The sequence below is a fragment of the Entelurus aequoreus genome, linkage group LG02 (assembly GCF_033978785.1).
Source record: "Entelurus aequoreus isolate RoL-2023_Sb linkage group LG02, RoL_Eaeq_v1.1, whole genome shotgun sequence".
Lineage (NCBI taxonomy): Eukaryota > Metazoa > Chordata > Actinopteri > Syngnathiformes > Syngnathidae > Entelurus > Entelurus aequoreus.
Genome location: NC_084732.1, coordinates 39,447,120 through 39,471,501, shown reverse-complemented (window position 1 = coordinate 39,471,501; position 24,382 = coordinate 39,447,120). Strand labels below are relative to the sequence as shown.

Genomic DNA, 24,382 nt, shown 5'->3' with positions numbered 1-24,382 from the left:
ATATATATATATATATATATATATATATATATATATATATATATATATATATATATATATATATATATATATATATATATATATATATATATATATATATATATATATATATATATATATCAGTGGAGGCTCCTCCATAGAGGTGGAGGAGGCCTGGCCTCCCCAATAATTTGAGAGAAGAGAGAGATTTAAAAAAAACAATAAATATATTTATTTTATTTATTTATTTTAACAAAAAACATATTTTTTATTTTTTATATTCATATTATTTTAGTTTTGTTCATAAATCTAAATGTTCCCATGGCTAAAACCCAATATTGCAATTGTAAAGCAACAGGCCAGATTTCCCTATCAGTTTGTATTAAGGGAGGCCAGGCCTCCCCTAGGAAATTAGCTTCTCATAGAAGTCAATGTAATGCATGCTTTTTCATGCCAATATGTGATTGGCCAGATCACTGAAAATGGGTGGGCAACGGAGGCCTGGCCTCACCATGCATTGTGTCCAGGGCTGAAAGATTGACATTTTGTTCGTCCAATCACATGCTACTGGTTCATTTGGAATCAATCCTTTCCTTTCCTAATCAACACAGAAGCCATTTTGAGAATTCGCCAGCCACTTCAGTCAAACAAACACTCGCCATAGTGGCTACGAGTGTCCTATCAACTTGTGCTTTTCAGGAAATTTAGAGAACACCCCTGGCTATCATCCGTGAAGTTTATAGCTCATATAGCCAAATACTTTTGCTTAAAACGACCTCGGAAATCGGCGAGATTCTGGCGCAATTTGAGAATGATGAAGCCAGCACCAACCTGTGGAGTGGAGTCCAGGAGAGAGCATGCCGCCCCTCAGCTAAACCAGATGTGAGTTGAACTAATTAGATGTCTCTACCAGTGTTACACCACTAGTTCTCAGTAGTAATAACACTCCATTTTGTCTGTGTTTCTCAGCAGATAAAGCCAACTGGAACCATATTTTTACATATTTTATATTAAATATATTGAATAAAACTACATATGATAAAGAAAGTGTTATCTTATCTTTTTTATATGCTAAACTTGATTAAATTGGTGATTACATGTTGAAGCTGTAGAAGAATGAAAAATGTAAGCTAAACAAAATTGTTTTTAACTACATAATTAAAATTCCTGCCTTTTACACATGTTCACTTGGCGTTTATATAACATCCAAATGTCATTTCTCAGCTTAATTATCAGGCAGGCTCATAGACTTACAGCAATGTAATTTCTTCAGGAAGGCACAAGGCTAAGGTCTGCACAATGAATTGCATCAGCAAGAACTTTCTGACTGTAGCTTACACTCCAAATAGTATGCCTTTGGCCAGCACAAAGACAGATAAGAGAACAGGGAACATTCCATCGCGAGTGAAGTGAGCAAGCGGAAAAAAATGGCCTCCTCAATTCTGGAAGTCACCAGCCTCCACTGATATATATATATGGCGACTTGTCCAGGGTGTACCCCGCCTTCCGCCCAAATGCAGCTGAGATAGGCTCCAGCACCCCCCGCGATCCCAAAAAGGGACAAGCGGTAGAAAATGGATGGATTGATATATATATATATATATATATATATATATATATATATATATATATATATATATATATATATATATATATATATATATATATATATATTATTAAATTTTACTTGTTTTTATATATATGTATATATATATATATATATATATACATATATAAATATATATATACATATATGTATATGTGTATATATATATATATATGTGTATATATATATATATATATATATATATATATGTATATATATATATATATATATATATATATATATATATATATATATATATATGTATATGTATGTATTAAAACAAAGATTAAACACACTTGTTTCTCAAAGATGCATTCTCACTTGTTAGAGCATTAAAAATGGCTACTTGTATTTGGAACAATTATTGTCCCCTAAAAAAATATGGAATGTTACAGGGTCAAGCATGTAACATGTGTTAACAGTACAGGCAAATATACATACATGTAAAAATACATCAGGAGATTGCCTCCAGCCACGACTGTTAATTACCGCGTGTTTTTTAAACCTAACAGACTCAATCTTCTCTTTTATGGAGCGAAATTAGTGCTAAAACTCCACAAACACAAACATGTTTTTACTCCCGCCCAACGATTCGCAAGTAAATAAACTATTTTCTGCAAGTTAAAAATTACGAGGAAGAAGAAACAGGTTCGGGAATAAAATGGTGGACAGAAGAGACGGGAAACAAGATCAACCTGTAAGTTAAATTGTAAGTTTTGCATCACCGCAAAAGCCCAATGTAATAATTGCTAATTTAGCATACCATCGAAAGCCGTCATCGTGACATATTTATGGCCATATTTCTAGAACGACCATACTATTTAAGGTTACATTCTAGCTCAGGGGTCGGCAACCCGCGGCTCCGGAGCCGCATGCGGCTCTTTGACCACTATGATGCGGCTCAGCTACATACTTGCCGACCCCCCCCCCCCCCCCCCGATTTTCCCAGGAGACTTATGGATCTCAGTGTCACTCATAGATAACTCCCAGGGAAAATATGATCCTATTTACAGTCTAATTACTAAATAAAGGGAGTGCCCTAATTGCACTGCAGTAATTGTCCTCTATAGCATTTACAAACAGCGTGCCAGCCCGGCCACATGTTGTACGTTGCTTTTACTTGCACACATAGGAAACAGCAAAGCATACTTACTCATCAGCCACACAGCTTACACTGACGGTAGCCGTATCAAACAACTTTAACATTGTTACGTTACAAATATGCGCCACACTGTGAACCCACACCAAAAAAGAATGAAAAACACATTTCTGGAGAACATCCCACCGTAACACAACATAAACACAACACAACCAATACCCAGAATCCAGTGGCGTGCGGTGAGGTTAATGTCTGGTGAGGCACGACTGCATTATCACAGTCAGATTTACAAACATATGAACCTGCAGTGCAGGTGTACCTAATGTTGTGTCCCTGCGGTCGTTCGCGGCTCCTGCAGCGCAAGCATTGTTGTTTTTGCACTTTTTGGCTTCTTGTTAAGTGTCTTTTTTTGGGTGGATTCGGTCTTGCACGTGGAGGGTTTGGGTGTGGGCTTTGGTTGGTGTGGCGCTCCCGTCGGGTGATGCATTCTGCGGCGGAGGTGCTTGGCACCAGGAGGCGGGGTTATGAGACGAGCCTCCAGTTTTATGATCGCTCAGCACAAGAAATACGTTACACAGTTGTTGACAAAATACACTGTACATTATATACCTCAGCTAACTAAACTATGGAAATGTATAATATAATTCATATAGCAATACAGTCTCACTGCACAGCAGGCCAGCAGTTAGCCGAGTCATTGCGCACAATCCATGTTGAGGCACAAATCAGTGACGTGCCTCAACTGGCTGCTGATCACCGCACCGTCTCTTCTCAGTATTTGAACGGCAAATGTGAAAATAAAAATAAAAATAATCTAAAACTGGTGAAGTTAAATGGAAAATAACTTTAGTATAATTACTGGATACATATAACAATTTAATTAATTTTTTTTTCTTTTTACTTTTTTTTTTCTTTCCATGATGGCAGGTGAGGCCGTGCCTCCCCTGCCTCTAGTGACGGCACGCCACTGCCAGAATCCCATGCAGCCCTAACTCTTCCGGTCTACATTATACACCCCTGCTACCACCAAATCCCCCCACACATCAACCCCCCCCTCTCCGTGCGTTGGTTGAGCGGAAGAGTTAGGGCTGCATGGGATTCTGGGTATTGGTACCGTCAGTGTAAGATGTGTGGCTGCTGAGGTAGTACGCCTTGCTGTCACTTAGGTGAGCAAGCTGAAACTGCATTCTACATGTGGTCGAGCAGGTACACTGTTTGGGCAGGCTGTAGAGGGCGCCAAAAGCAGTGTCATCACGCCCTGATATTCGGGAGTCTCCCGGGAAAAATGAGAGGGTTGGCAAGTATGACTCTATCAAGCGCCATTCATTCAAAACTCGCGGGCCGCACTAACATCAAATTTCCACATTAAAGTGCGTAACATAGCACAAAGCATTTAAACTTTGTATGCGGTGTTTTTCATTTTAAATTTTAAATTTTTTTTTGTGGCTCCCATTATTTTCTTTAATTTGTGAAACTTGCCAAAATGGCTCTTTGAGTGGTAAAGGTTGCTGACCCCTGTTCTAGCTGAACTGTTTCCCACAAAATATATTGTCTATAGAACATTTTATTTTTCATAGTTTTCCCCAATGTATTGTGTTTTGTTTACTTTTTCAATTAACACCAAAGTGGTGTAGCAGTTTTGAATTGGCTTCAATGCTGTAGGATTATCAAACACTTGTATTTCCCCTTGGACATATCAACCGATTATTTTACCTTTTTATTTAAACTTCTACTACTACTACTAGTCGCCAAGATTAATAAAGTAAGCCCTTGCTTATCGCTATTAATTGGTTCCAGGCCCAGCAGTGGTAAATTAATTTCCTTAAAATTGGAATTTTTAATTATAGATGGAATATGTTCATAGCTAGAGCATAAAACAACTGTTTACGACTTTCTAACTATGTTTTACAACATTAAGAAATAACACCCAAATAGTCACCTTTACAAGTGCTGCGGTGATGGATGACTGTATTACAATACTCACTAGGCCACAGTAGGGTGTTACACAAGAAATACTAAAAACAGAAGTAAGGCCATAAAGACAATCTTGTTTAGGACCACAAGAAGCCCATAGCCTGTTCATATACTTCATTAATAATTAATGCATTTATTTTTCAGAACATGCCAAGGGCCGATAAAAAAACTAGCTGCGGACAAAAAAATGGTCCCTAGGCCGCAGTTTGTTTGTGGTGTGGGCGCCCGTGGCTGCTGGGTCTGGTGCAGGGGGTGGCTGATGTTGTGACTGGTGGCAGCGCGGGCGCGTGGTGGTTGTCGGGGCTGACAAACTGTGTATATGTATGTGTATGTGTGTGTGTGTATGTATGTATGTATGTATGTATGTATGTATGTATGTATGTATGTATGTATGTATATACCTGTATATGTGTATGTGTATGCATGTGTATGTGTGTGTATGTGTACATGTGTATGTTTATGTGTATGTATATATATATGTATGTATATTTCTGGGGGTACGTTCTGGGCCTGCCTGTCGGGTGGGGGTCGGCGCCTCAGGCTACTGCATCCGGACTGCGTGTCTGGAGCTCCTGGGTCCCGCCGTCCATCCCTTCCGGGTGCCCGTCTTGGTTGGGGCCTGCTGGGTCTGGTCCCTGCGTCTACTGTGGTGGCTTGGTGCTGCAGGGTATTCCGAGGTGCTGCAAGTCGGCCAGTTGTTGGGGTAGCGACCTTGTGTGTCAGCATGTCTGTGATCTTCTTTTATTTCTTTTTTTAAATTTTTTTTATTTTTTTTTTATTTTTTTATAAATAGATTTAATTTTTTTTTTTTTTTTTTTCCTTTTTTAAATTTTTTTTTAAAATATATTTTATTAATATTATTATTATTATTATTATTATTATGTATTTTTTTATTTTATTTATTTATTCCCCTACCTCAGGGGGGGGACTCGGCGGGGCGGTTGCTGGTTGTTCCATCTCCATCGTTGGGGTCCCTGCGGGTGGGGTGGGTGGTTCCTGTGGCCCCGTGCTGGGTGGTCCTGTGGCGGCCGGCTTGGGTGGGGTGGCCGTGGGCTGGCCTCGCCGCGCTCTCCGGGGGTGGGGGGGTGGGCTCGTGGGGGCCCTGTTGCCGGTGGGGCGGGGGCGGTCTTCCCGTCCGGTTGCGGGGGGTCTCCGGGCCCCTCGGGCGGGGCATCCCGCCTTTCTGTCCGTGTGGGGTGTGGTCTCTCGCTGGCTTGGGGTCTGGCTGCCACCTGTTTTTCTCGTGCCTTGTCCTCTGCCGGGTGCGTCTGTCTGCGGCCTGCTGCTGGCCCTTGTGGGCGGCACGGTGGGCCAGGCTCTGGGGTTCCTGTCGCTGTCCGGCTTGGTTGCGTGGGGGCGGTGGCCCCTGGTTCCCTGGGCACCACACCTACTGTTTGTGGGATGGGTTCTCGGGGAGGCTGGGGCCGTACTCTGGCTCCCGCACACACTGGGAGTCAAATGTATTGTACATGCAAATTCACATATACTCACACACATACATACAGACATACATAGGTACCTACGCTCCCACATACATATACAAATAAATACAGTACATATTTACACACTCAAAGTTCGTACATCCACACGCACATTCATTATACAAACATACTGTATACACATACTGTACATATACATTCACTGTAAAAACATACATATACACATACTGTACATATACACTCACTGTACAAACACACACATACACATACTACACATACATTCACTGTACAAACACACACATACATATACTGTACATATACATTCACTGTACAAACACACATATACACATACTGTACATATACATTCGCTGTACACACATATACACATACTGTACATATACATTCACTGTACAAGCACACATACACATACTGTACATATACAAGTACATATGCACACATACACTCATGCACATAATCACGTTTCATCAAACATATATTAACGTTGTTGCCCTAGGGTAAACTGTGTATAACACATGGCACACTGACAAAGCTTAACCTATTGTTACTATAACAATCTACAAGGTTAATGTAGGTTGCTTCTCTTTCTTACCCTCCATTTTTCTGCATTCTTTCGTATCTCAAGTTATCATTACGTATATGTATTGTTGCATTTGAACAATTGTATTGTTGATAATAAAGGTAAAGTACTGGTATTGTTTATTATCAATAGCACTATTTCTATTGGTATTCATATTGCTCCATTTTTAGTGTAATAATGCTCATTGTCATTTCTGTATTTTTTTAAAATTTTTCGCTAACTGCTTATTTGCTTTTACTTTTACCATCATATTTGTACATGTCGTATTTGCTGATGTTGCTCTGTTGTTGTTGTTGTTGTGTTTGCTGTTGTTGTTTTTGTCTCTCTGTCTAATCCCCCTCTTGTCCCCACAATTCCCCCCTCTGTCTTCCTTTTTCTCTCTTTCTATCCCCTCCTGCTCCGGCCCGGCTGCACCAAATGATAATATAAATACATTTAATAAAGTCAAAATACAAGTAAGGCAACAAGAGAAGTATCCTACACTTTCCTACAGTTTGGACACCCATGTTGCATTGCATTGGGGGTTCTTGTTGTATGAATAATTGTCATACGAGTGTAAAAATAAAGTACCGTAACTGCTGTTCTTAAAATAACAAGATAGGATGACTTCGACAACAACTTCTTGTGTTGATGCTGGGAAAAAGTATTCTTCTTTCTTCAACAGCCGAAAAAAGCAAACAGCACAGAGTTAATTTTGCACTAAAACATGTGTTTTGATGTTTTAATGTTACTGCAGAGCTGTGATCTTACAGTTAATTACAATATATGCTGTAACTTCACAATTGTAATTTTATTGTAAAATATACTCTCGTTTCACCAGATACAGCCACTAACTGTACAAGGATGTGCCACGTAGTCTACGGAACCTCTTAAGAGACAAATCAGTTTCAATTTACAGTAATTTGTTGTCATACTACAGAGGACTATGATTACATTATTTTACAGTGCAACAACAGGTAATTACTGTGAAATATATGTTGGCTATCAGGAACCCACAAATGTACACTTTATAACGTCACAAATAATACAATTTATGAATCTGGTGAAATTCAAAATTGCACTAGTAATTTATAAAGCAAGAAATAAACTGCTGCTGCCAAATATTTAAAAAACGCTCAAAGACGGAGGGGTAAATTGAATCTAAGACAGCCATGTGTTAACTCAACTCTTTAAAGTTTGTGCATACCAGCTTGTGGGGAAACTTTGTGTAATAAATCACATAAGATAATCAAACAAAGCAATAACATCATTGACTTTAAAAATACATACGAAACAAATATAGAGGAGTAAACATTGAATATTGTAAGAATATTTTTTTTTCATACAAATTACCCTTTTTTTAATTGTATTTATTTTTTATTGTAGTTTGAGTTTTCATGGATGTAATTATGTGTATTCTGTAATTATATGATAAATATACTATAATATAATACATATTATAATGTATACTAAATTAATGTTGTTCAATAGTGTTATCATTTATTCTGTTGTTGATAAAGAATCAGATTATTATGTCTGAGTGATGAGGCAGGACATTATAAGCTTTTGCTTCTTCCTGCTCCTTTTCGGACACACACCATGTTATTTTCTGTTTTATATTCACCTTGTTAAAATTGAATGGATGGAGATGGAGAGTATTTTTGATTGTTGTGATCGAAAAAAAATAAAATTTAATAATGTTAAAAAAATTAAAAAATTAAATATATATATATATATATATATATATATATATATATATATATATATATATATATATATATATATATATATATATATATATATATATATAAGGGTATAATATTTTTTTACAGTCATTTGTTATGTTAAAGTCCATTTTGATTGCAGTATTTATTTGTTTACAGTGGGTTGAATGTGCTCACATCTTGCGTGATGCTGTTCCAGCATTTCGACGTAACATTCCAAAAAGCCAAAGCAAAAGCACACAAACTTCACACATCTTCAAAGTTTTGGGCAATCTTCCAGCCATGTTTTCTGCAAGTGTTTACTTGAATAACACACTGCAGTGTTGGTGACTTCTGTGCTGCTTGTGGTCTAGTGACAACCTGTACCAAATGGCGTCTCAGCTGGAGTGTGTCACGTGGAACCAGATGAACTCGCTTGCATCTTCCATGAAGAGGTAAAAAAACAAATAATCTGTTGCTGTTTTAAAGATGGGAAAAAAGTAGTAGAGGAAGCCAGATGGCTGCTGGCCTTCTGCCGAGGGAAATGAGACGGTTGAGATAAGGATAATAATGTTTGAATGTTTCAGTGTGCAAGCTTGTGCTTGTCTTTGAAAAATAACGACTGCTCCTCACTTCTTCAAGGTCTCACTTATAGGTCACCGTGAGGTCAGCCATGTTTGTGATATAAATTTTTGGAACACCTGCACATTTTAATGAGGGCTGCTCAGTTGTGATTTACAGAGTGGTATGAATCAAATATGCTTATTAACAGATGCAGTGCATTGCATCCTACTAATAAGTGCTACTTGTGTTTTTTACACACGCATTGAGTTAAATAAGGTCATAAGGTTATGTTTTTTCCTGTCTTTTTAATGTTTGGCAATCGATTTGTGGGGGTGAGGGTGTGGTAGGGGGTGTCAATATAACGTCATCATATAATTTGCATAATTGGCTATGACGCATGCATTTTTTTTTAGAGTATATATATTTAAAGACGAATATGTAAATATATGAGATGTTAATATTAGTTTTTAGTATGGCAATATTTTTTTTCTTCTTTTGCTCTATTTTTTACTTGTTGCTGCTTATTTTATTAATACATTTTATTGGCAACACAGGCTGCACTTTGTACACTCCTGTGTTTTGTGTGTTTTTTAATTAATGTATTTATTTGTTTGTTTATATTTTCAGCATATAGTCACCAAACATTTTGGAAACGAATATTGACCGCTAACTTTGTACTATTAGGATAAACTGCTACTCTTTGCACTCAGTGTGTGTGCGTGTGTTAATGGGAGCTTGTTGCTCAAATCTTAAATACTAATTTAAAAACGCATAATGTAGTCACTATGTTTTATGGAACATGATTCACATATCACCTGGAAGGTGAATTGTTACCTTCCTGTATTGCAAAATATTACAAAAAAAGTATGAATATATATTTTTTTAACTTTTTTTAAACTTGTGATGGCCCTAAATTAACTTATGGCGTGCCTGTTTGTGATGGAAGTTCTTTACTGTTTTCAAGGACCCAACGTCCTAGTGTAAAAAAGCCTGCCAAAGATCAGTGAAGCGTATTATATTTTTATAGAGCTTCATCTACATCTTAAGCTACATTTAAACCAGTGTGGGTGGCACTAGGAGCAGGTGGAAAAAGTGTCTTGCCCAAAGACACAACGGAAAAGAAGAGGATGGCGTAAGCGGGAATTGAACTTGAAACCCTTAAGTTGCTGGCACAGCCACTCTAACATAAACCATGTGTGTGTGTGTGTGTGTGTGTGTGTGTGTGTGTGTGTGTGTGTGTGTGTGTGTGTGTGTGTGTGTGTGTGTGTGTGTGTATATACGTGTATATATACAGTATGTGTGTATATACATATCCATCCATTTTTCTATGTACTGTATGTATGTATTAGGGGTGTAAAAATTTGTTTTAACTACGATTTGATTTGATTCAATATTTGTGGTTGCCAATACGATAAAGGACAATATTTTTTATAACATTATGAAATGATTTAAATATATATATATATATATATATATATATATATATATATATATATATATATATATATATATATATATATATATATATATATATATATATATATATATACAGTATATATATATACATATATATATATATATACTGTATATATAAATATTTATATATATATATAGTATATATATATATATATATATATATATATATATATATATATATATATATATATATATATATATGTACAAACATGTATAAAGGCTCCATCAACAGAGAATGAAAAATGAAAAGGTTTTAACATATCGTTCAGCCTGCCCACAAGATTGAAGTTGAGTCATAACCAGAAACAAAAGTTTTGTAGCCAAAAAAAAAAAGATTTTTAACCCAAAGTTTTTGTTTGAAATTATTGTATAAGATTGTGGGATCTGAGCCGAGGATGTCGTTGTGGCTTGTGCAGCCCTTTGAGACACTCGGAATTTAGGGCTATATAAATAAATTTGATAGATTTTTTTTTTTCTCTATATGTTTTTTTTGTTTGGTTGCAAAACAATACACATGTCTCTCCATATGCATACACATTTTTGCCTTTTTTTTTTTTAAATGTGTGGAGCTTTTGAATTTGCATTTTTACTGGCTGTAAACAATAGTCAACAGAAATATTGAGAAATACTTGTACAGTCTTGAAATATTTCACAGTGTGGGTCATCACCTGTCATTAAGGGCTGATGTTGGTTCCCACAGACGAACTACTGCTGTTTTTATGTATAAGAAAATAACTTTCAAGAATCTCATAATCTTGTTTCTGCTGATGTCACTTTTTTTACCCATTTAAATTTTACATATATTTGTGTTTTTGCTGTATAGCGGCCATGCACCCAGCTATGAAAGCGAACACACAGCCGCGCCTCCGCCCATGCTGCTCAGCGCCCAGTACCACATTCACACACACGGCGTCTACAGGGGGCTTCAGGTCAGTCACACACAAAAGAAAGACAGATAGAAAAAAACAGCACAAGTAAACAAATTAAATACTATTCTTCTTCTTCTAAAAGGATGTCAGACGAGTTCCTAGTCTGGCTCCTCCTGTTGTGAAGTCATCAGAAGCCGAAGCCCAGAAGCGTCCTTTTGTGTGCGCCCATCCTGGCTGCAACAAGAAGTACTTCAAACAGTCACATCTTCAGCTGCACGGACGCAAACACTCGGGTGAGTTTATATATAAAGTAATAAATGTATCATATTTTACGGGTTGTAGAGCAAACCGGTATTTAAGCCGCACCCGCCAAATTTTAGAAGAAAAAAATATTTTTATTAGCCGCATCGCACTATAAGCCGCAGATATACAGTATATCGGTACAGAAGATTTTGTAAATGTTCATTCACGCACCCTAATTATTTGTAAACCGTGCCTGTAACACGGCAGTAAAACTAGGGATGGTGTTTGATAAGAAATGATCGACTTCGAGCCCATTATCGAATCCTCTTATCGAACCGATTCCTTCTCGATTCTCTTATCAAATCCAGATAGGTTGTTGTGTATGGAAAAAAACACAATATTTGGTTTAACAAAAGCTCACTTTTATTTTATAAGAAAAAAATAAAATTAAATAAATTAATAAATATTGACTGTTACCCCCCTAAAAAAATAAAATAAATAAATATTGACTGTTGTTACCCAAAGTATATTAAGTGGGATTTTTCAGAAAAACAAATATATACAGTAACACAAAAACAACCTGTCTCTGTGATCACTATAGAAGTATAAATAATAATATAGTGTTAAATAAAATCAGTCCCTTGGGCACAAAACTGAACATAATACAGCTCTCCAGAAAGTGCACTTCTGCTGCTATTGGAACATACCAACTACACACACTATGACACTAAGAACGCCACAGTCATCAATCAACAATTTTTCTTCCAAAAAATTAGCATGTCTGCTTTTTCAGGATCAAGTCTGACCCGCTCTTCGCTAATCGTGTCGCCAACGGTGGAAAAAACACATTCATTTGGCGTGGAACTAGCTTGGACACACAGATAGTTTTGACGACATCCTCCTCCAGTCTGTATCTAAACCTTCTGGGGTCCATCAGTGTGGCCTCCTCCAGGAATGACTGCACGTCCTTGTCCTGGAGGGAAAATGAGGGACAGACACAGCATAATATTAGGGGGGAAATTAGCTGAATGTGAAGACTAGGGTGTCTCTTATTAAGTCTTTAGCATTAGTATGTGGAATTAAATGATGGAATAGATTAAGTAATGAAGTTAAACATTGTACTGATATGATCCACTTTAAGAGGTTGTTCAAATTAATAGTGCTTACAAAGTACAAAGAAGAATTATGAGAAATACTTTCAACCTTATTGAAAATAAGATATTCTTCATCTCAGTATATTAATAATGACTGAATTAATTAATTACATATTACACAACTGTTGTATATACTAATTCACAGATGTTATTTTATTATAAAAAGGTCAGTAAATGATGTATATATTTGTAAACGCTCTGAAGTGGGAAAAGGATAGGATTAAATAAACATTACTTCTTCCTACTCCTTTTCAGACATGATGTAAAGTGAAATGATATGAAACTGTGATGTGTTATGCTGTAAGTGTGTTCATGCACAAAATAAACTAAAGAAAGAAAGAAAGCACTAGTTTATTAGACAGACCTGCAAACTCTGGAGTGGTGTAGGCTACAAGATAACGTTAACGTTATCAGACACATACAAGAAGGCTAACGTTAACGTTACCGTTAGCCACTGACTATCCTTAGGTAACGTTAGTCTAGCTAACATCACTGCAGTCCTGGTTGACATAAAAGGTAAGGTTATTTTAGCCTAAAGGCTACAAGTGAGCAAATATGGAAATTAACCGGCAACAGTTAACGTTAGTTACTCACCAGCACTCTCACTGGAACTTGGGCTGCAGGTTTGAAGCAGAGGAAAGGGGCGCGCTTCGTCATCTCTGTCGCTGCTTCTCCACGTGTCGAAGACACGACACGGTTCTTGAACGTTCAGGTTATGTGCAGCCTGAACATGTTTCATTATGCTTGTTGGACTTCCCCCCCTTACATGAGAGCGAAGCCTGGCAATAATTGCATATTGCCGTTTCCTCGACGTATTTTTTTTTTAAAATGAAGCCATGCCTTGAAGCGTTTTTTCCGGTCCATTATTTTTGCTGCTTGTGTGACGTCACAGGAAATGACGTAGCTCAGTCATTAGACTCAGCTACGTCATTTCCTGTTATGTCCCAAAGGGCATTTCCTGTGAGAAGGGATTCGTTCCCAGGGATTCGAATAAAGAACCAACTCTTTTTCTTTACTATAGTGGCCTCAATAACGAGAACCGGTTCTCAAAAAGGGATTTGAGTCCATGGAATCAGTTATTTTCTTATCGAACAACCGGGAGAACCGGTTTCGAACATCATCCCTAAGTAAAACAGCTGATCAAACAAAACAGAAGTCATCGTCATGAACCCACTAGCTGCAGAAGCCAGCTCTCCAATCAAATAAACAGCCTTAATAACTCCACGGTGACGTTTTGGTGAATTTACAAAACTGAAACAATGAAAAAAGTATGCTATTGTAAGTTAATAATGCTAACAGAGACACTTGTAAATGTGTTTGCATATTCGCTAATGCTAGTGACCCTAGTTTGAGTACATTATGTTAGCACATACAAATATGCATGAAAACACTCCTACAGACATCACACATAGGGTGGTTTAGTAAGTATGAATTGTTTTAGTTATATTGTAAAACTAAAACATGTTTCTTGGAGGAATGATTTTACAATCATTTTGAGCAGAAACACTGAGAATGGTTGTACTTCCGGTTCAAAGAACGAAACAGGAGGTACATTTTCAACCCGCAGTACCTTCAGTGAGCGAACTTGTCCAAAAGATGGCATCATAGCACAAACAATAACACAACTCTTCATTATGGCCGTTAGTGAAGAAGAATTCAGTTCGCCACACTTTTTTATAGTGCGAAGGCTTCAAAGTGTTGGAAAAAAGTAGCGGCTTATAGTCCTGAAAATACGGTATCTGATAGATACAAAGGTTTTAGATCATCTCATTTATAACAGTAAGTAAATATGTCCAAACGTTTGAGTTGTACTATAAATTTTACCACATTCTTTGCTATCATTCTTGTTGTAAATGTAGTTACAATAAGGTCCAGAAGTATTTACAGAGTGACAGTTTTTGTATGATTTTACTTTGACAATATCTTTACATCTTTACACAACCACAATGGATTTGAAATAATTACATCGAGTCTTGAGTTTCAGCTTTAATGAAGAGGTTTGACAAAAATATGCAATTTACCATTAAGACATTACAGTTAAAGGTACATTATGTAGACAATATCCATTTGTTTTTCAGTGATTCAACTGACATAATTGCTGACATAAGAGCTGTCTGTGTGTACACGGGCTCCATCAAGGGGTACGCCGAAACATCACTCGATTAAAGGACAGTGTTTTATTTTCCTTTATTCAAACACAGTGTTACTGTTCAAACTGTGTGTAATGTTACAGTGGCCAAAATATGAAATATACTTGTTAAATAAAACATTTGCCTACTGTATTTAAATGTTGGTCATTATGCTGGTACTTGAAGAGCCAATTGTTTCTGAGGTGGTACTTGGTGAAAAAAGTTTGAGAACCACTGCTTTAAGTTGTATGCACATCATTAAATTACAAACATCCCTGCCATTAGTTGGCGTAGCAAATGTCACAGTGAACCCCGTGAGATCCGCCCGAAACATCTGGTCTTACTTGCTAGCATTAGCTTACAGCTAAAGATGGATGTCATTTTGTACTGCTGACCTGCAACATACTGAGGCAGAATGAGTCTAACGCCAGACAAGAATGTTAAAATAATACCTAAATGGCGAACATTTATTCAAGAAAATATTGAAACGCTGCTGATGTCCACCTCCAGACAAACACTGTACGTTATTGTTACATTACTTCATAAAACTACTGTAGTTGTTAATAGTACATTCTATTTTATTGTTTTTATACAATATTTTTAATCTAAAAGTTAGATTTCTTTTTAAAAGCCACGTTGCATGTTTAATTGTGCTCTTTTATGGGGGCAAGCACAAATTAAATTGATTTCAATTTATTTCAATGGGAGATGTTGAATTGAGATACAAGTGTTTTGAGTTAAGAGCACCGTCACAGACCCAATAAACTAGTAAATTGAGGTGCTACTGTATAATCATCTTGTTTAATACTCGTAATTCAATGATGTCCATGGGTTTTGTTTACTGCAAATTAATTTCATTCAAGTGTCAAAATGGTGGTTCTATGTTTAGTGTGTGTTTAAGTATGCTATCCTGGACATGTAGCTTTAATTCCTAAATGCTAAATAGTGAATGACATTGTTTTGTCACAGCGCTTAAAGGGAACTGCACTTTTTTGGAATTTTGCCTATCGTTTACAATCATCATGAGAGACAAGAAAACACATGTCTTTTTTTAAACGATTTTAAGGATGATAAAAAAACTTCTCAAAGATGTGGCTAATGGGAGTCACCGTTGTAGCCTTTAAAGCCCTTTAAAACAACTTTTCATAATAATATGTAATAGGTTCAATATTTACCGTATTTTGATAATTTTAATCATTTCCGGGACTGATTTCTTCCGCGCATTGATTTCTGTTACCATAGTCTGACTTCTCGCAACTAATGTTTGTTCCTACTTCCGGAATCGAACACAAGTGTGTGTTCTAATCGTGGCAGACTTGGTAACAGACAACAAAGACGACTGTTTTTGGACAAATGAGGATTTACAACCTAATTTTTTTGTAGCTCAATATACTGCTGCTTATAGAAGCCAGCACAAAGGAAGAGTGAGACGCTGGAGCAGACGGAAGCCGATAATGTGAGGTGAAAGTGACAGGGCTATAAATATGGAAGTTGGAGCCAAGCTATTTTTACATAAATGGATTGCTTACCCAAAATCAACAGCAAACGTCTCCAGCCAGCTGGACCAGACCAACAACTGTCCATCGAGTGAGTCACTTTAATATCGATCATGATACACGAAGCACCCCATGCGTGTTATTACAACTACAGTACATTCGCTGTCTGGCTAGGTCAGCTCTGTACAAACAATAGGAAATGTAGCTTAATACTTTACAGATACTGTAATGTGATTGTTCATGTTTTTCAGTCAGTACAAATTGGTGTCGTATTGCATTGTGTTGTGCATTACAAACTCAAACGCGTTTCGTGCTGACGTACAAGCTAGCTTATCTCTTGCCGTAGTTACATTTTCTAGGGGTGTGGGGAAAAATCTATTCAAATTCGAATCGCAATTCTCACGTTGTGCGATTCAGAATCTATTCTCATTTTTTAAAAATAGTTTTGTTTTTTTTAAATTATTTAAAAACATTTTTTTACATTTTTTTTTATTAATCAATCCAACAAAACAATACACAGCAATACCATAACAATGCAATCCAATTCCAAAACCAAACCAGACCCAGCAACACTCAGAACTGCAATAAACAGAACAATTGAGAGGAGACACAAACACGACACAGAACAAACCAAAAGTAGTGAAACAAAAATGAATATTATCAACAACAGTATCAATATTAGTTACAATTTCAACATAGCAGTGATTAAAAATCCCTCATTGACATTATCATTAGACATTTATCAAAAAAAACAAAAAAATTAACAATAGTGTCACAGTGGCTTACACTTGCATCGCATCTCATAAGCTTGACAACACACTGTGTCCAATATTTTCACAAAGATAAAATAAGTCATATTTTTGGTTCATTTAATAGTTAAAACAAATTTACATTATTGCAATCAGTTGATAAAACATTGTCCTTTACAATTATAAAAGATTTTTACAAAAATCTACTACTCTGCTTGCATGTCAGCAGGCTGGGGTAGATCCTGCTGAAATCCTATGTATTGAATGAATAGGGAATCGTTTTTAATCATGAAAAAAATCGTTTTTGAATCGAGAATCGTGTTGAATTGAAAAAAAAAAATCGATTTTGAATCGAATCGTGACCCCAAGAATCGATATTGAATCGAATCGTTGGACACCCAAAGATTCACAGCCCTAGCTTTTACTGCTAATACCGAAGCACGCCAACGTGTTAGTACGCTACAAAAAGACTTCCTCAGTGTTCGCTTTTACAATAACAATGTAGCTACAGCTTGGTTATTATATGGGTTACGGAACGTAAAATAAGTATTGTTGACATTTTTTTAATGCATTTTTAAAGTGATTCAGAGGAAGAATTGATTGCTCCCATTCATTCGCTGCATTGCTCAGCGCCTAGAACGAGCTGATTTGTATATGTTAGAAAGCGAAAAAAATAAACCTTTTTTTTTTGTCTCTCATAAAGTTCCCTTTTAAATTGAAATTGAAAATCAACACATTAATTGCATGATGATTTATTTTTTGTAATATTTAGATTTATTACTAATACACTTTATACTGTAAAGGCATAATCATAAAAAAAACTGTCATAGTCCAAATATTTGTGGAGCTTATAGTAGCTGTGTTTACAAAACAACAAGATTGACAGCAGAGGATGATCAGTATAAAAATTGTGATTATAATTGGAAGTACCAGTGACATGTTAAGACTTACTTATTGCCATAAGTATGTACCATGTAAGTACCATGTTAGATATGCACGGAATAAAAATGCAATTGAACGCCAACAATACTGACAATGTGCATGGTTTATGTTGCAGGAGAGAAACCGTACCAGTGCGATTTTACAGACTGCGGTCGGGGATTCTCTCGCTCGGACCAGCTGAAGCGGCACCAGCGCAGACATACAGGTTAACATAACTTCTTACTTGTCGCCAGTTTTTGTGTTTGGTGTTTCAACATGCATCAAAAATAATATCTCCACTTTTCTTTTTCTTAAGTGTTTGATTGTGGAAAAGTCTTGTTTAAACTGTAGTTACGCAATTGATCCAAAAGTTGTGCAACTACACTTCAAGTGTGCTTTACTCAAATAGCATAGTTGAATGTATAAGTGCAGCCAGTCTTTTTTTAATACTTCAAATGAATAGGAGATGCTTCAAAGTACCAATAGAGTGGAACATGAAGTTGACTTTATATGCTTAATTGTGTTTCATTGTAGCCATGAAACCATATCCAATTGTATTTACAATTCGCAAAGTATGTGAAAATACCGTCTAAATATCACAAAATACTGCAAGTTCAATCGGCCATTTTGAATATTCCACTCCGAATATTTTCAGGTATTTCCGTAGATTCTACGTCAGTGTAGTAACGCTTCTGCACTCCGACCATATTATCAGATCAGTCATACTGGAAATACGCAAATATTGGACAGAGATGTGCAGTCTATCATTTACAATTCTTATGTAAGACAAGAACACATATGCTTGGCTTTTTTTATGCATTCGAAATCGTAAATAAATAGCTAACATTTGAGGGTGCTCTATTGCGCTCATTATACCCTCTAAAAACATCCAGAAAGCGCTAACAATGCTCCTTTTACATGTCGTGACCTGAAAATGGACTAAATATGAGTGATACCGTTATCATAAGCGCCAACACAGACTGACTATTTTAGCGGCACTATTTTAGCAGTGAGCTAATGCTAGCTTACACTGCTATTGTTAACAAACTGAGCTGGCGGCTGCTTCTGCTTCTTCTCAAACTTGCTAAAAGTACATTCATGCATCTCTCACCTGGTAGTAGACAAATGTGGCCATGGACTGATAGGCTAGTCGACTTTCACATCCCTCGAGATGGCGAAAAAGACGTAGTTTCAGCAACTTTTTTTTACCTCTTCGTGGGAATTGCAATTGAATCTTCATCCAAACGGAATCATGTGAGCGTCCCGTCGGTTGGCATCTCAGCAAGAGTGGAAATTGTACTGAAAGTGTTTGTTTTATTATGGTTGATTATGGTTAGTTTGTATGTTAACAATGCTGCTATAGTGTCACAATAAAGTTGCATCCGTTTAGCACTCGGCTTATAAAACTTGTTGCTCATCCTCTTTGTGTTAGGGCTCAAAAATATAAGGTACTGGATCATAATTTTTCCGAAAGTAATCGTCGTTGGCTTTCACAAAGTCTGCATGATTAGCATTGTTGTTGATAGGGAAGGGGTCTCGGGTTCCTAACGCTACGTCACAGATCACGTGACTGGCTTATTCATTAACGCTCACAATGGCTCGGGAATGTCTGTGAGATTGACACTTTTTTGATCATATCGAGGTACTCACAAACTTTGGAAGTCTTTTGGTGTCATACATAAGATATATATGATGATAGCTTCAATATAGAGGCAACTTGTTTTTCCACTCTACTGGTACTTTAATTAGTACATAACTTACTGACACTACTGCAAAGTAAACATAGTTACAGTATTAGTTGTAGAAATAGTGGGTCCAGATCACTTCAGATGTAATACAGATATCAGAGTTTTGGGTATTGGCCAATACTGATAGTGATCCAATATGATATCAGCACAAATCATACTGTACATACTTTTATAATTTTGTTGATCAATTCGAATTAGTCAAACAGTAATAATGGTGGGAATGGAAAAACACTAACCTTTTTATTATTAACAGTCTGGAATGAACTTATGCTGTCTTTAAATTTGAGTGTTAATTTGTTTTTAGCGACACACGGTGGCCACAATAATTAATTGTGTTATGCCCATGATGCAGTAAAATGAATGATTAAGATTAAGATTAAAGTACCAATGATTGTCACACACACACTAGATGTGGTGAAATTTGTCCTCTGCATTTGTCCCATCCCCTTGGGGAGCAGTGGGCAGCAGCGGCGCCGCGCCCGGGAATCATTTTGGTGATTTAACCCCCAACTCCAACCCTTTGTTGCTGAGTGCCAAGCAGGGACACATTTGTTACCGGATACATTCTAATTTACCTTAAAGAGGCAGATTAGAAAGAATATATACGAATATATACACCTTTATTGTGTGTGTATATATATATATATATATATATATATATATATATATATATATATATATATATATATATATATATTTATTTATATATATATATATATATATATATATATACAAAAAATATGAACGCAACACTTTTATTTTTGCTCCCATTTTTCATGAGTTGGACTCAAAGATTAAAAACTTTTACTATATTCACAAAAGACCTATTCCTCTCAAATATTGTTTACAAATCTGTCTAAATCTGTGTTAGTGAGCACTTCTTCTTTGCCAAGTTAATCCATCCCACCTCACAGGTGTGGCATATCAAGATGCGGATTAAACAGCATGATTATTGCACAGGTGTGCCTTTGGCTGCCCACAGTAAAAGGCCACTCTGAAATGTGCAGTTTTGCTTTATTAGAGTTGTACAGTGAAGAGAACACCTCTCCAACGTGCCAGATGCCTTTAAATGTGAGGATTTGCCCACTCAGGTCAGTTACAACAATGAACTGCAGTCAGGTCGAGACCTCGATGAGGACCACGAGCATGCAGATGAGATTCCCTGAGACGGTTTCTCAAAGTTTGTGCAGAAATTCTTTGGTTATGCAAACCAATTGTTGCAGCAGCTGTTTTAGTGGCTGGTCTCAGACGATCATGCAGGTGCACCTGCTGGATGTGGAGGTCCTGGGCTGGTGTGGTTACACGTGGTCTGTGGTTGTGAGGCCGGTTGGATGTACTGCCAAAGTCTCTGAAACGCCTTTGGAGACGGCTTATGGTAGAGAAATGAACATTGAAGTCACGGGCAACAGCTCTGGTGGAAATTCCTGCAGTCAGCATGCCAACTGCACACTCCCTCAAAACTTGCGATATCTGTGGCATTGTGCTGTGTCATAAAACTGCACATTTCAGTGTGGCCTTTTACTGTGGGCAGCCAAAGGCACACCTGTGCAATAATCATGCCGGTTTAATCAGCATACTTGATATGCCACACCTTTGAGGTGGAATGGATTATCTTGGCTAAGAAGAAATGCTCACTAACACGGATTTAGACATATTTGTGAACAATATTTGAGAGGAATAGGTATTGTGTATATAGTAAAAGATTTAGATCTTTGAATTCAACTCATGAAAAATGGGAGCAAAAACAAAAGTGTTGCGTTTATATACAGGTATATATACATTTTTATTATTATTAATATGTATATGTATATATACATATACATATATATATATGAGGTGGCGACTTGTCCAGGGTGTACCCCGCCTTTCGCCCGAATGCAGCTGAGATAGGCTCCAGCGACCCCGAAAGGGACAAGCGGTAGAAAATGGATGGATGGATGGATGGATGGATGGGGATATATATATATATATATATATATATATTATATATATATATATATATATATATATATATATATATATATATATATATATATATATACACATACATACATATATATATTATATATATATATATATATATATATATATATATATATATATATATATATATATATATATATATATATATATATATATATATATATATATATATATACACATACATACATATATATATTATATATATATATATATATATATATATATATATATATATATATATATATATATATATATATATATATATACAGTATATATGTATATGTATATACATACAGTATATATGTATATGTATATACATACAGTATATATGTATATGTATGTATATGTTTGTGTGTTAATGTGTTTATACAGTATTTAATAAGTATAGGTAAGCACTCCATCGCTACTTAAATGATGAAATACTGAGTATGATATGTTGTACAATTAGTATGAGTATGATTTTATGATGATGATTTTGAATACTTAATTTTGTAGACATATTAGGAAAATAAGTTTAGGAATATAACCACACAGGGGGATATACAGTATTGTGGTCAGCTCATGCATTACATTTGCTTTATGATTAATTAGTGTGTTTTTGTCAGGAGTGAAGCCTTTCGAGTGCGAGACGTGTCAGCGAAAGTTTGCACGGTCAGACCACCTTAAGACTCACATTCGGACTCATACAGGTAAAACAAGTGCGTATACCTTTTTATTTCTTTCCACTGCATTCCTCCCCTGGTGATTCACAACATGGAGATCATTCAGATGTTTCTAAAAAAAAAACTGCACCCTCATTTGGAATGTTTCCCCTTCTCTTCCTGCTCAGGTGAGAAGCCGTTCACCTGCCGCTGGCCCAACTGTCAGAAGAAGTTTGCCCGCTCCGACGAGTTGGTGCGCCACCACAGCATGCACCAAAGGAACCTGACCAAGCTGCAGCCGGCCATCTGAGAAGAGGACAAAGAGGACGGTGCCAGCCAAAGAGAAGGCTGGGAGCCAGGTCAGAGGTCATGGTGCCTTGCCAAATGTGCATAGGCGGAGAGCACAGCTGATGCACACAAGATGCACTCTTTTTGGGTCATTTCCACTCCCAGCCCAGGAATGATTTTTTATAGCACTCTTTTGTTTTCTTCCACAAAACGTGCTAAACTGGATTAAGGAAATGAACAGACTGTAAATACACGCGATGCACACCTAATAACTTTGTACATACTGTATGTGGCTTTCTTTTATACACATTACTTTTGTATGTTCTATGTTTTGTACGTCTATAAATGTGATCTACATCACTCTTAAGTGTGTGTCAGCTTATAAGAGGCCACCTATGAGAATTGATGGGGGCTGGGGGGGTTTGGGGGGGGGGGGGGTGACAGGTAGTAAAACAGCACCACGCTGACGGGGTGCAGGTCTCACCCCCCTAAATCTAAGTTGCACATCTTCATAACTGGAAACATCTGGAGCTTAATAAATCTCATTTAAAAAAACAAAATACAAAAAAAAGAACACATACCAAGCCTCCTGCTTGCACCATTAAAGGCCTACTGAAATGATTTTTTAAAATTTAAACGGGAATAGCAGATCCATTCTATGTGTCATACTCGATCATTTCGCGATATTGCCATATTTTTGCTGAAAGGATTTAGTAGAGAAAATCGACGATAAAGTTCGCAACTTTTGCTCGCTGATAAAAAAAAAGCCTTGCCTGTACCGGAAGTAGCGTGATGTCACAGGAGGTAATATTCCACACAATTTTCCTTTGTTTACAATGGAGCGAGAGAGATTCGGAGCAACAAAGCGACGATTACCCCATTAATTTGAGCGAGGATGAAAGATTCGTAGATGAGGAACGTTACAGTGAAGGACTAGAGAGGCAGTGATGGACGTATCTTTTTTCGCTCTGACCGTAACTTAGGTACAAGCTGGCTCATTGGATTCCACACTCTCTCCTTTTTCTATTGTGGATCACGGATTTGTATTTTAAACCACCTCGGATACTATATCCTCTTGAAAATGAGAGTCGAGCACGCGAAATGGACATTTAAAGTGACTTTTATCTCCAAGACAATACATCGGTGACACACTTAGCTACTGAGCTAACGTGATAGCATCGTTCTCAAATGAAGATAGAAACAAAAGAAATAAACCCCTGACTGGAAGGATAGACAGAAGATCAACAATACTATTAAACCATGTACATGTAACTACACGGTTACATCAACAGTCGTGCTCACCTGCGTTCCAGCGATCGACGGCGCGACGAAGGACACCCATCATCGACGAAGCTCTGTAGCATGAGCTAACGTGATAGCATCTGTCTCAAATGCAGATAGAAACAAAATAAATAAATCCCTGACTGGAAGGATAGACAGAAGATCAACAATACTATTAAACCATGTACATGTAACTACACGGTTAAAAATTCTCAGCCTGGTAAGGCTTAACAATGCTGTTGCTAACGACGCTAAGGCTAATTTAGCAACTTAGCAACCGGACCTCACAGAACTATGATAAAAACATTAGCGCTCCACCTACGCCAGCCAGCCCTCATCTTCCCATCAACAGCCGTGCTCACCTGCGTTCCAGCGATCGATGGCGCGACGAAGGACTTCATCCGTGGGTTTGGCGGCTAGCATCGGCTAGGCGTCTGCTAAGTAAGTAGTCCTTGTTGTGTTG

At 36.9% G+C, this 24,382-nt stretch overlaps 1 protein-coding gene across 10 annotated transcripts in view; it reads left to right on the top strand.

Annotated features, from left to right (window-relative positions):
* The window catches only part of wt1b (WT1 transcription factor b), a 58,963-nt gene extending 35,991 nt beyond the window's left edge, over nucleotides 1–22,972 (top strand). For 7 of the 10 annotated variants that reach the window (XM_062026514.1, XM_062026538.1, XM_062026497.1 and 4 more), the window contains 6 exons: nucleotides 8,752–8,832; nucleotides 11,241–11,346; nucleotides 11,429–11,579; nucleotides 18,115–18,204; nucleotides 22,315–22,407; nucleotides 22,539–22,972. In XM_062026514.1, the coding sequence (XP_061882498.1) occupies nucleotides 8,752–8,832; nucleotides 11,241–11,346; nucleotides 11,429–11,579; nucleotides 18,115–18,204; nucleotides 22,315–22,407; nucleotides 22,539–22,660 (643 nt within the window). In that variant the 3' untranslated portion in view covers nucleotides 22,661–22,972. The remainder of the gene's footprint in view (nucleotides 1–8,751; nucleotides 8,833–11,240; nucleotides 11,347–11,428; nucleotides 11,580–18,114; nucleotides 18,205–22,314; nucleotides 22,408–22,538) is intronic. The other 3 variants (XM_062026546.1, XM_062026563.1, XM_062026555.1) reach the window with 3 other exon arrangements.
* The last annotated feature ends 1,410 nt before the right edge of the window (nucleotides 22,973–24,382 follow it).